The sequence below is a fragment of the Bos grunniens genome, chromosome 17 (assembly GCF_055505025.1).
Source record: "Bos grunniens cultivar Pamir isolate PY7600 chromosome 17, Bosgru_T2T1.0, whole genome shotgun sequence".
Lineage (NCBI taxonomy): Eukaryota > Metazoa > Chordata > Mammalia > Artiodactyla > Bovidae > Bos > Bos grunniens.
This window is the reverse complement of record NC_141181.1, coordinates 29,356,846-29,368,852: the sequence shown is the minus strand read 5'-3', so window position 1 is coordinate 29,368,852 and position 12,007 is coordinate 29,356,846. Positions and strand designations below refer to the sequence as shown.

At 46.3% G+C, this 12,007-nt stretch overlaps 1 protein-coding gene across 26 annotated transcripts in view; it reads left to right on the top strand.

Moving 5' to 3' along the window:
- JADE1 (jade family PHD finger 1) overlaps nt 1-12,007 on the top strand; it is a 299,180-nt gene that overhangs the window by 242,416 nt on the left and 44,757 nt on the right. For 2 of the 26 annotated variants that reach the window (XR_015144266.1, XM_086346735.1), the window contains exon 1: nt 468-554. The exons of 13 other annotated variants lie outside the window; for them this stretch is intronic. Coding sequence is in view for 2 of the 13 variants with exons in the window: in XM_086346725.1 (XP_086202851.1) it covers nt 1,625-1,718 (94 nt within the window). In the remaining 11 variants the exon portion in view is untranslated. Of the gene's footprint in view, nt 1-467; nt 1,719-1,865; nt 2,064-2,424; nt 2,653-2,904; nt 3,462-12,007 lie in introns of those variants that run through there. 11 more of the 26 variants (XR_015144268.1, XM_086346737.1, XR_015144265.1 and 8 more) reach the window with 9 other exon arrangements.

The window sequence follows — 12,007 nt, the reverse complement described above, 5'->3', positions numbered from 1 at the left end:
TAGTGCAGTGATGTCAAACAAGAGTTGAGACTGGGAGAGTCTGAAAGGGATAATTTAAAAGGCCACCACCCTGGAGGTGTCTTGGAGACACTTCAAGAAAGTCTAGGCTCACAAGAGAGGTGAAGGAAGAGATTTTAAAAGCTGAAGCATGCGGCTCTTTGCAAGCCCCTGCTGACATAGGCCGAGCCTGCTACGGCGAGGGCCGCGAAGAGTTAACGAGGGACAGAGCCCCCCGCACCGCGGTTCCCGGCGAACTCCCTCCGCCCTCCCGTCCCCACCCTCTCGTTTTGGCAAGGGATTAAAGTGCTCCCCCCTGTGGCAGCAGTGACCCAGAAATGAGTTTGATTCACACAGTCCTTCCTCCATAACAAGCCAAACGCCCGTCCGAGAGTGCCTCCCTGCGCGAGCGCCGGGTGTGTGCGCGCCGGCGAGAGCAGGGGCCCGCCCGGCTCCCCGCCCGCCACTCCGTCCGCCAGCCCGCCACGGCCCGAACTCATGCGGCGCGGAGCGAGCGGCGAAGAGCCCAGCGCCGCGGCCGAACCCCTCCGCAGCAGGTACGCGCGCGGGCCGCGGGGGGCGCGCGGGAAGGGCGCGCCGACCGAGAGTCCGCGCGTGTCCGCGTGTGGGTCCGTGTGCGCGTCCCGATTCCGCGGCGGCGGCAGCGGCGGCGGCTGCAGGACGAGCCGAGAGGCTCAGCCATATTTGATGGTTTTGTTGCTTTGCTCGGGAGTTCTCGGGAGTAATTTAATGCCGAAGGTCGCTGCCTAGTGGAAATAATATAGTACGTCATTAATATGGCGCCAAAAGATTGGGTTCTCGATATGTAGCGAAGGAGGGAGGGCCGGCAGCCGCCGAGCGCAGCGTTACTATCCCACCAGTAACTTGGGCATTGCCGGGGCGGGGGCCAGAGGAGGAGGAGGAGAGGATGATTTTTGGATCCTGAGAATTGATGTGTGTTGGATCAGTAAGTTTTATTATGATTATTTTTCAGTTTTGGGGGCTGAAGACTTAAGAGCTTTTTCTTTTGGATTAGCGAAGAACATGCGGTTTTCAGGCGAATCATCAATTAAAACGCGTTCAGGAGTAGAAACCCAGTTTAGTTGGCTTTAGTTATAGAATTTTTTAAACAGCTAAAGTGCATTAGGTTGCATGGAAGTGAAAAGCATAATAGCAACTTGGTAGACAGATGGCAATGGCAGAACAAGGTCCGGGTACATATATGAATCCAGAGTGTGTGTGACCGTGGTGGTGGTGGTGCGGGGGAAGGGACGACGACTGTATAGTCAAAACATAGGTGTGGGTATAGGTACATCTGTGTAGGGTAGCTGCAGCCCTATCTCTTATCACCGCGTCACCACATGTCCAAAATATTCATTGCATCAATTCAAGGACAGTGAGGGAGGGGTGGGGGGGCGGTGCAGGGACAGTTTAGCAATTAGGTTCTTCCCAATTGGGTTTCCAGTGAACGGACCTTTTACTTATAGTGAGACTGCCTGTGAAGTGTAAAACCCTTTATCGGTGAAATTAAGAAGGAGTTGCATTGGTAGACCAAACTACCGATTAACCATGAACTTAAAACGGATTGCAAATTGCAACCTTTTGGCACCGTCTGCAAATTGTGAGGATGGTGTCGTGTCGCTTGGTCCGCCTGAAAACGTGCAGTGTGCACCCCGGGACTGCAAGTTGCGAAGCCCTTCAAGTGCACGTGTCCTGTGCCTGTGAGTGTGTATTTGTGAGTTGGGGGCTGTTGTTCTGTAGCCAGCAGGCTTTCCGGGTTGTTGGCGCTGGCTTGCAAATGCGGGAGAGGGATGGAATGTGGAATGTTGACCGGGGAACCGAATCCTGTCGGAACGGTCCCATTTGCTAGAGAAATTCGATCCCTTCCACCTCCTTCCCGCTCCCCCCGCCCGCCTGCGGGCAGGAGGCGGGGCCGAGGACGCGGCTGCTGCTCAAAGTGGCGGAGCGCGGCGGCGGGAGGCAGGTGCACGGCACCCGCCAGTGGGGGTGCCTCAACTTCCGCGGGCGTTTAAATAGCAGCCTCTCTCCCCTCCCACCGGTAATAGGTGACCTGGCGGCCGAGGGCGGTGGGGGGGAAAGGGACGGGGTAGACCCGGGAGCTAACCTCCGCGGCACGTGGGCAGGTGCTGGGTGGCCCCGGGGCCAACTTTTGTGGCCCGCCTCTGGCTCTGGAGGAGAGGCGGCTCCATGTGGAAATGGGGACGGGCGGGCGGCGGCCGAGGCGCTGCTTTCTCAGCCGCGCCGGAGCGTCACCTAACGGTCCCAGCAGCGTTGCCGGGGCCCGGGGTGGGGGATTTCGGGGGCGGGGACGCCTGGCCTACCGCGCCCGCGCCGCGGGAGCCCCGCACAAAGCCCGCGGCGCGGGGGCGGCCACCGCGCTCACGCCCGGGGAACGGCCCGAAGCCCGTCGCCGTCCCCGCGTTGATTCCGGCGGGCGGCCGCAGGCGTTTGTTTGTTGGTTCCGCGCCGCCTTCCTCGCCGGATGGCTTCCTGTGACAGAGGTGATACACAGTTTCCAGAACTGTCTGGGGGCGGGAGCGGGAGCCGAGTCCTCTCCGAGCTGCTCGCCGTCACCGCTGCTCCCGCTCCCATCTCACAGCCGTTTCTCGCCGGCGCGCCCGCCCCACTCTGAAGGTGCCGCCCGGGAGGGACTCGGGGAGGGGGGGACGGCGCGGCCGTTTCCAGCGGCGCAAGTGGCTTCTAGACGCGAGGGAGCGTTTGATTTGCAACTGGGGCCGAGCGGATTGGTGCAGCTGGCGGCGGCGGGGCGGGAGGAGCGGCGGCGGCGGCGGCGGGGGGGTGGCCACTTTCAAACGGAGAGGGCGGCGGCGGCGGGGACTCGCTGCGGAGGGAGCGGGGCTTGATTGCGCCACGAGAAGGTGTCATCACTGCACCGGGGCTAATTCCGGCGGAGGTGCCGGGAGTTACTTTCCCCTCCTCCCGCGCTGTTGTTTCTGTCGCCTTGGGAGGAGGAGGAGGAGGAGGAGGCGGCGATGAGGGAGAGAGGGAGGGGGCGGCGCCGCTGCGCGAAGCCGCGGCTCTGCGCACAGCCCGGCGGGCGCCGTGCGGTGCTTTCTCCGGTGCGGGGCGGCGGCCCAGTTCTCCCCGCCCCGGGATCCCCGCCTTCCTGGGGTCCTCAGCTTTCTCTGTCCTGCCCCCCTTCCCCCCTCACGGGCTCTGCATCCCAGAGTCCTCCGCCCCCGGCTCTCCTCGCCCCGGGCCCCCCTCCCCGGGCGCCCCTCCCCGGTTGTACCCCCCTCTCCCCGCCCCGGCTTTTCCACCCTGGGCTCTCCTCCCCGGCGCGCGGGGGCGGCCGTAGTCCCGGCACCCGGTGAATGCAGCGAGCAAACAAAAAAGCGGGCGATTTAAACGTGCCTTCGAAACCCGTTAGGAATGCATCGTCACCACGAGACCGTTTAAAAGCAGCTTTGGCTGGTTTTCTAGTAAGTAGGAGGCAGGCGCCCCACCTCGCTTCGGCGGGGTGAGGGTCTGTCGCCTTCTATTTACCACAGCTGAGGGGGAATTTAAATTTTCTCTTTGTAAAGTGATAGCTGCAGTTGAATGACTTAAGACGGCTACGTTTTTAGGAAATTGAGAGAATCTGAAGTTTCCATTAATGGAAATACTTAGGGGCTCCTTTCCCAAAGGTTTTTATTAGGTGAACTATTTTTCCTTTTTAGAAAACCCGCTGTGAACGGCTAGCTCTCTAGTTACTTGTACCTCAAGGCTAATACCTTTCAAAGTTAATGAACTAGTTTTGAGATACAGAGAAATTACTTCCCTGGAAGCTGGTTTAGGTAGTGATCCACCAGTGGTTAGAGATTAGGAAGTTGTGTTTGACCAGATCGCCGCTAATCAAGATTTAATCACTTTTAGCTGGAGAAAAGGAGCGTTCAGTGTAACTATACTTACACTGACAACACTTTTGATAAAATAATTTATTGTAGTAGAGTGGGCAACACATACTGGACAGATAACGTGCGTGTTCTGTGTGTGACACTTGCTAGCAAATACCTTCACCCGAGAATTCTTAATGCCCTTTTGTCCCAACGATTTTAGTCTCATCTAATGCCACTTTTAAATCAGATTGACTTTGGTTATTTTTTTTCCCATAAGTTTATGTGTTTTTTATACGTTATTTGATGAGTTGGCATACATACCTCCTCCTTACAGCAGCCAGAGATAAAAGGAGTTGCCTAAAGTTGCAGTAGAATTTGAACTTGATTCCATCTTAAGGTCATAGGCTGCTTTCTAAGAAGAAAATTTGAGTGGGTTGTAACAGAGATTTTTAACTTTTACAAAGGTGGATGTATGTTCATTTAGAAAGAACAAGATTCCCCACCCCCTACAAGTTGCTCCTCCATCACCAGACAGGTTTTCAGCCTAAAAGTGAATACTTTGGTTTCCTATTGCAGAGGTTGAAAGAGTAGCTATAAAGGGAAAATAGTGAGAAATGATGAGTGTGTGAAAAGTGGGAACAGGAGAAAAAACTTTTTGGAGTTTAAGGACATGTTGTATTTTAGAATGAACAGTTGCTTAGCCCAGAGACTTTGGGTAGAAGGATTAACTAAAAAAGCAAACAAAACTTGGAGGACTTGGTGAGAATACAAACACATCTCCATGTGTTTCACCTTCATAAATAATTGATTTTTTACTTCAAAGAGCCCTTAGTGGCTTAAAGTATTGTTACAGAAATGGTGTTATTTTACATGTACATGTTCTCAACTAGAGAAGCACATATAAAAACACATTCCTATCACCTAGAAATCATCATTTTATCATTTTCCAGGTAATTGTGTATACATATGTATAATGACTCATACTGTCTGTACAGTTGTGTAAGGAGTGTTTTTTCCTCCTGTTAGCTAGCTTGTCTATTTGGGATACATTCAGATTTTCTTCCTTGGCCTCCAAATATAACAGCAGCTTTGTCTAAAACACTGTCCAATCAAAGATCATTGCATCTCGTTATTTCCTGTAAGTAGACACTAATCTGTAGTAACTTTTTGACAGAACCTATGACATTGAGGAGGCATGTCTTCGGAGTTAATCATGACTGGATTTGAAAAAGTTAGAATTTAAGTAGCATTTTTTTGTGTGTAATTTAGAGTCTTCAGTTTGAAGATTATTTGAAAACTGTTTTAAAGAAATTTGCCTGATGTATTTATCTGCACACTTGCTGAGAAAAAAAAAATTAACTGTGTTTCAGTACTGAGGTGGTTAGAACAGCAAACATCTAGACATCAGACACGGACCAAGTCTTGTATTTTTAGGCATTGTCAGGAGTGAGGAGGAGACAGATGACTCTCACAGTTCTGCTTGCTTGCTTCCTTTCTGTTGGTGAAGCTCTTTCCTCAGTAATACGGGGCACCTGTTACACTATTACAGTTCATGGTCTGTCAGAATTTGCGTTGTATGCCCAGTTTTCCTACATGGTTAATAAAACAAGACATTCTCTAGAGGAAAATATAACACTTTTGTCAATATCTTGCTGCTTATTTGGATTGGCATTGAAATGCTTGACTTAATTGGTCAAACAGTGGGAGTTATACCAATGTTAAACTTCTTTGTCTCTGTTCAAGCCTGTGATAGTTAGAACACTGTTGCCTTGTTTAACAGTAAATTAAAAAAAAAAAATTCAAATAAAGGCTGACTTTGCTTGGAGTTGTTAGTTTCTTGGATTGTATCAGAAGCCTGATAGGAACCTTAATTGGCAAAGTTTTAGTTCCTGAGTCAGTAGGTTGTTTCCTTTAAAGTTTTAGTGTTCAGCTGGTTTTCTCTGTATTAAGATCTTGTTCAGTCATTAAGCTGTGTCCTACTCTTTGCGACTTCATGGACAGCAGCATACCTGGCTTCCTTGTCCTTCACTGTCTCCCAGAGTTTGCTCGAACTCATGTCCATTGAGTCGGATGTTGCCATCCAACCATCTCATTCTCTGTCACCACCTTCTCTTCCTGCCTTCAATCTTTCCCAGCATAAATGTCTTTTCCAGTGAGTCGGCTCTTCTCATCAGGTGGCCAAAGTATTGGAGCTTCAGCATCAGTCCTTCCAGGGAATATTCAGGGTTGATTTCCTTTAGGATTGACTGACTGATCTTCTTGCTGTCCACGGGACCGTCAGATGTCTCCCTCAGCATCAGAATTCAAAAGCATTGTAAAAGCATTGTATCTGACTCTTTGCAACCCGCCAGGCTCCTTTCTCCATGGAATTCTCCAGGCAAGAATACTGGAATGGGTAGCCATTCTCTTCTCCAGGGAATCTTCCTGCCCCAGAGATTGAACCCAGGTCTCCTGCATTTTAGGCAGATTCTTTACTGTCTGAGCCACCAGGGATGCCCATTTGAAGACCTGGCAGCACTTTATTTGGTAATGTATTTAAAATTTGGACAGTTGATATGTTTATTATATGTAGTATATAAAATTTCAAAAAGTTGAGACAATTGAGAGTCTTGCTATTTGCTTGGTGAAAGTGAATGGGAAAGTCGCTCAGTCATGTCTGACTCTGTGACCCTATGGACTGTACAGTCCATGGAATTCTCCAGGCCGGAATACTGGAGTGGGTAGCCTTTCCCTTCTCCAGGGGATCTTCCTAACCCCGGGACCAAACCCAGGTCTCCCGCATTGCAAGCATATTCTTTACCAGCTGAGCCACCAGGGAAGCCCAGGAATACTGGAGCGAGTAGCCTATCCCTTCTCCAGCGGGTCTTCTGACCCAGGAATTGAACCCAGGTCCTCCTGCATTGCAGGTGGGTAGAAGCCTATTTGCTTGGTGTGTTTATACAAAAAATATTGATAGGTGATTGTGAGGGATTTATATTTTGGTATTTTCACAGATGGTTGGCTCTGATGGAATAAGTAAACTCTGCATTCCTAATAAATGGGAGAGTGCTCCTGGAGCCCCTTTTTGCCTTTCAGTTGAAGTGGCATCTTGTTAAGTTTAGGCAGGGCTGAGTGTTGTGGAACAGAGAGAAAATTTAGTCTAAGAGAATGTTGATTGTGACTCTGGCCATGTTATTGTGGCTTGGCCTTATCTAGCCTAGACTTTGAAAGTTTATTCAGGATGTCTTCCTTACCTGAAAGCAACAAAAATAGGAAGAGTCTGGGTATCTCCATTTTTGAGTCCTTTGTTACCTCTAGACTAGTGGTGTATTACGTGCCCTTAACAGGTGTTCAAGGACCAAGGTTTTAATGAATGCTCTAAAACAAGTTACGTGTTTACTTTTTTTGCTTTTGGTTCTTCAGGTAGAGTTAAAGACTGTTAAGGTGATTGAGGGCAGTTGAAGTAAGTTCATTTCTTTAAACTTTGGTTCTTTCGGGCTGATTTGTTGAAGGAATTAAATCACAGTTTTCTCTTGTTTTGAAAGCACTTCCAGCTGGCAATAATATATAGTTTTTAATACTGATCTGCACAGGATCAGACATTTAATAATGTCTGCACAGGAGATTTTATTAATTTGAAAATTCATGACAGCTTCTAAGACAGTTTCTAAGCAGTTATTTTAAGTGAAGGTTTCACTGGGGAGAGTCCAAACTGAAGAATAAGATGAACATTTTTTTCTTTTATTCCTTTCTCCAGAGTAAGCAGCAAGAATTGGCAAGGTTAACAAGTTGCTGGAGTTGGAGCTGCCTGGTTTGCGTTTGTTTAGCACAAAGTACACTTAACATGATTTAAGATTTTTCTTGATTAGTCATGGTCATTTTTATGACCATCAGTTATTTCAGTGTTGAAATAAAAAGATGCACTTTAGATGTGTAGGCTGAGTACTTGTGACTTGTAACTTTTTTAAGGTCAAGGACACTTGAGATCCAAAACCTGTGGGAACCTCTCCAGCAGAAAAAGTGAGTTACTCAAAAATTTGCATGTCATTTCAGGGTCTGGATGAATACTTTTAAGTGCATCCTTGGATTTCAATTTGGCATTTAAATTCTGGTGACTTCTTTTTATGATTTCTCTCTGATCCTTTTATATCACTGTTAAACCACACATTATAGTTAAAATGCCTGTCTAGAACAGTCATTTTTCTGCTTATTGGTTACTGGCTTGAAAATCAGATAAGTTTATTAGTTGTTATAACTTAGTGTACACTGGCCCCAAGAAGGAGCCTCAGGGGTTTTCCTTTGAGAAGAATTCACAAGTTTCTAGACATGGCTTTAATTTAAGTTGGCTTAGAACACCACCCTCCTACCCCGCCCTTTTACCCCCTTACTGCTAGTCTGTTGATCAGTAGCAGAGATCAGTAAACTATTTTAGTAAAGGGGCCAGATAGCAAATGTTTTAGGCTCTGTGGGCCTGATAGTCCCTATTACAGCTGTTCAACTCTGCCATCCTAAATGCGAAAGCAATCAGTGGACAAAAAGTAAATGAACGAATGTGACTGTGTCCCAATAAAACTTTATTTACAGATAGTGAAATTTGAATTTGGGATAATTTTCAGGTGTTCTGAAATGTGATTCCCTCTCCCAAACCATTTACATACATAAAAACCATTCTTATGTATTGAGCAACAGCAGGTTGTAGACCCCTAATTTATAATGACACGGCCATACCTATATATATATATTGAAAACCTGTACTGTAGTATACATACCTGTAGAACAGTATATACCTGTAGTGTAGGATGTGCATGCATGCGTGCTGAGTCTCTTGAGTCATTTCTGACATTTGTGACCCTATGGACCTTAGCCCGCCTGGCTCCTTTGACTGGGTTGCTGTGCCCTCCTGCAGGGGAGTTTTCTGACCCAGGGATCAAACCAGTGCATCTTACAGCTCCTGCATTGGCAGGTGGGTTCTTTGCCACTAGTGCCGCCTGGGAAGCCTGTAGTATAGTATAGTGATACAGTTTTAGCTAGTCACCAGCTGGGACTGAATTCCGTTTCTGATAGGAACCTGAAACAAGTTGAAATCAGAAGTTTGTTTGATAAATATGAAGGCAGTTGACTCAACTCAGGGCTGTGGCTCCTAACTCTTTGGTTCCTAGATAGTCTTTGAGGGTAGGATGTGTAATACAGGACCCCATGCACCTTGCGAAACACAGCTAGGTAGTCACACCCTCCCAGGAGGCCAGGCCAAGAGGCCCTGCGTGAGGGAATATACATTATGACCTGGGACTGCATCCAGAGGGAGACGTTTCCAGAGGAGTGTGATGTCTCTCCACGTAGGGTGTGTGTCACACCAATCCGAAGTGAATACCTGCTGCTCAGAGGACACGTGGCCCTGTGATAGTGTTCAGGGAACCACTCGTGTGCAGTCTGTCCAGCTCTCCAGCAGGCAGAATGGCATTTGCAGCCATCTTCACATCAGCTTGCCAGGAAATATGTTTCAAGTTCTAAGTTAACAGACTGTTTGTTGAGTACATTTTAGTTGTCTGACCCCAGATAACATGTAGTCCATGGCCTTAATCTTCACGATAACCTCTTTCTAAATCTCAGGAGGTGTCCAGGAGCAGGAAGCCCACGGTCCCATCACCTGGGAGGAGGATGGATGGCACAGGTCTTTGATTCAGCCTCTGGCTTTGCCCTAGACCCATCTGTGTGTCTTTGCTCTTGCTGCTTAACCTCTCCAGAACTTACTGTACGTACTTCCTTTTAAAATTAGGAAAGGTAAATTACCTCCAAAACATTTTCTGGAGATTAAGTTAGGATTTTATGTGTTTCTTTGGGGAAGATGTCCTGTAGACACAATCCATGGCTGAGACTGTTTTCAGCTTTAGCCTCAGAGACTACATTGCAGACCTTGCTGCTAGGTTTTGAGACTGTCCTATGTTTCCGTGACTGTAGTAACAGGACTTGTACAATTGTGATGAAATGTTTGTTTTAATATATAATTCAGATGATGTGTAAATGGAGTTTTTGTTGTTAAGTGAGTCATCTAGATCTTCTAGTGTACAACATTGGAAGTCTAAATTTTTTTTTTAAACTGTATTTTAAAATTTTTTGGTGACTTAACATTGTTAGTGGTAACTGATAGTTTCTGACAACCGGCTATAATCAGGGAACAAAGTTCCTCAAAACAGCTGCATTTCAGCCTGTGCACAGTGTAATTGTCATTAGCTGGTTGAGTCTGGTTTCTGCAGAAGCTGCTTTGTATATCCTGTATAAGAACATCTGGTTTGAGCATTTAAAAATCTTTTAAAATTACCCTGTAGTCACTTTGCATTTATTGGCTTATTCTTCCAAGAGTCATATAAGGAAGTGTAGACTCCTTTCCCATCCTTATTTTGACATTGGTTCATTCAGAACTATCTCCTGCTAACACTTAGTTTTTTTTTTTTTTTTTAAGTGTTACTCTTCAGTGAAGTTTTAGAGTTTGATCTGGAGAATGTGCATGTGTATGTGTTAAAAATTAGAATTTGGTTCAAAGATCCCAGGGCTGAATGGAACACAAAAGCCTCATTGCAGTGAAATGTTATATAAAAAACTATCTTTTCATATATTATGAAGAGATTGGTCTTATGTTTGTTTTCTCCAGTAATTTGTTAAAAAAGAAAAAAGTGTGAAAAGAGGACCTATAGGGCAAAATAGACTGCATCTTTCATGTGAATTTTGACACAGTGATAGCACTGTGTTAAGTGTTAAGGAGGATTCTGAGGTCACGCCTGGGCTTGTGGAAAAAAAGAATGACCTAATTTATTAACCATGCTTGCCATGGGTAGAGGAAATGGTGTGTTTGGTAACCATCTCTGGAATGTAGCTCCCCCCCCCCCCACCAAAAAATAGTACTGCTCTTAAAATGGATAAGAGGTTGAGTATTTATTTGACTTTGAATTCTTTAAAGGTAGTTTAAACCCTAGTTTTCTTGTCTGAGTTAGTTTTTCTATTCTTAACTGCATATATTTTTAGTGACCTGCTACTGGCACACTGGCTATTCTAATGTTTTGAAAACTTTCACTTTTGAATTAAATAATGAATGAGTGATAGTAGCATTTTACGGCATTATCCTATTACCTTTTCTATTTTTTTCCTCCTATGCTATTTCATCAGGTATTTTAAAACAAGATAAGCCTTTGATACCACATCTCAGGAAGGAGGTGGAATATATGTAGTTTATTGGTAGCTGCTCATTTTAGGCTGGTGCCTGTGTGGGGCCAAGAAGCTGTGCTCCCAGGGTCTTCTATAATGTGAGGAGCAAGAAACAACGGTTCTGGATTTTTAAATCTTTACTATTACAAATAGCATAGTGCAGGATCATGGTAAAAAATTAAAGTCATCTAAAATGTCATTCAGTTCAGTTCAGTCACTCAGTTGTGTCCAACTCTTTGCGACCTCATGGACCGTAGCACACCAGGCCTCTCTGTCCATTGCCAACTCTTGGAGTTTACCCAGACTCATGTCCATCAAGTTGGTGATGCCATCCAACCATCTCATCCTCTGTCATCCCCTTCTCCTCCTGTCCTCAGTCTTTGCCATCATCAGAGTCTTTTCCAATGAGTCAGTTCTTCACATCAGGTGGCCAAAGTATTGGAGTTTCAGCTTCAGCATCAGTCCTTCCAATGAATATTCAGGACTGATTTCCTTAGGATGGACTGATTGGATCTCCTTGCAGTCCACGGGACTCTCAAGAGTCTTCTCCAACATTCCAATTCAAAAGCATTAATTCTTCGGTGCTCAGCTTTCTTGATAGTCCAACTCTCACATCCAGACATGACTACTGGAAAAAACCATAGCTTTGACTAGATGGACCTTTGTTGGCAAAGTAATGTAGGTCATATGCTGTAAAAGGTCATAAATGTAAATAAAATTTCCCAACCTATTCAGTCTAGAATTCTGCAGTCACTCCAGGAATTCTGAGTAGATGGAAACGGGTAGAAGCTCAGGGTTGGAGTCCATGATGTCTGGTTGCCTATATTGTTTGGGGTGAATTCATGGAAAGAGAACAAAAATACATCCCAAATACAGATGGTTGGAATATTTTGTCATAACTGCTCTTCAGGTGCTGACTGTAATTGTCATCAATTACAGAGACCTAAGAGGGATTTAATAGATTATTTTAG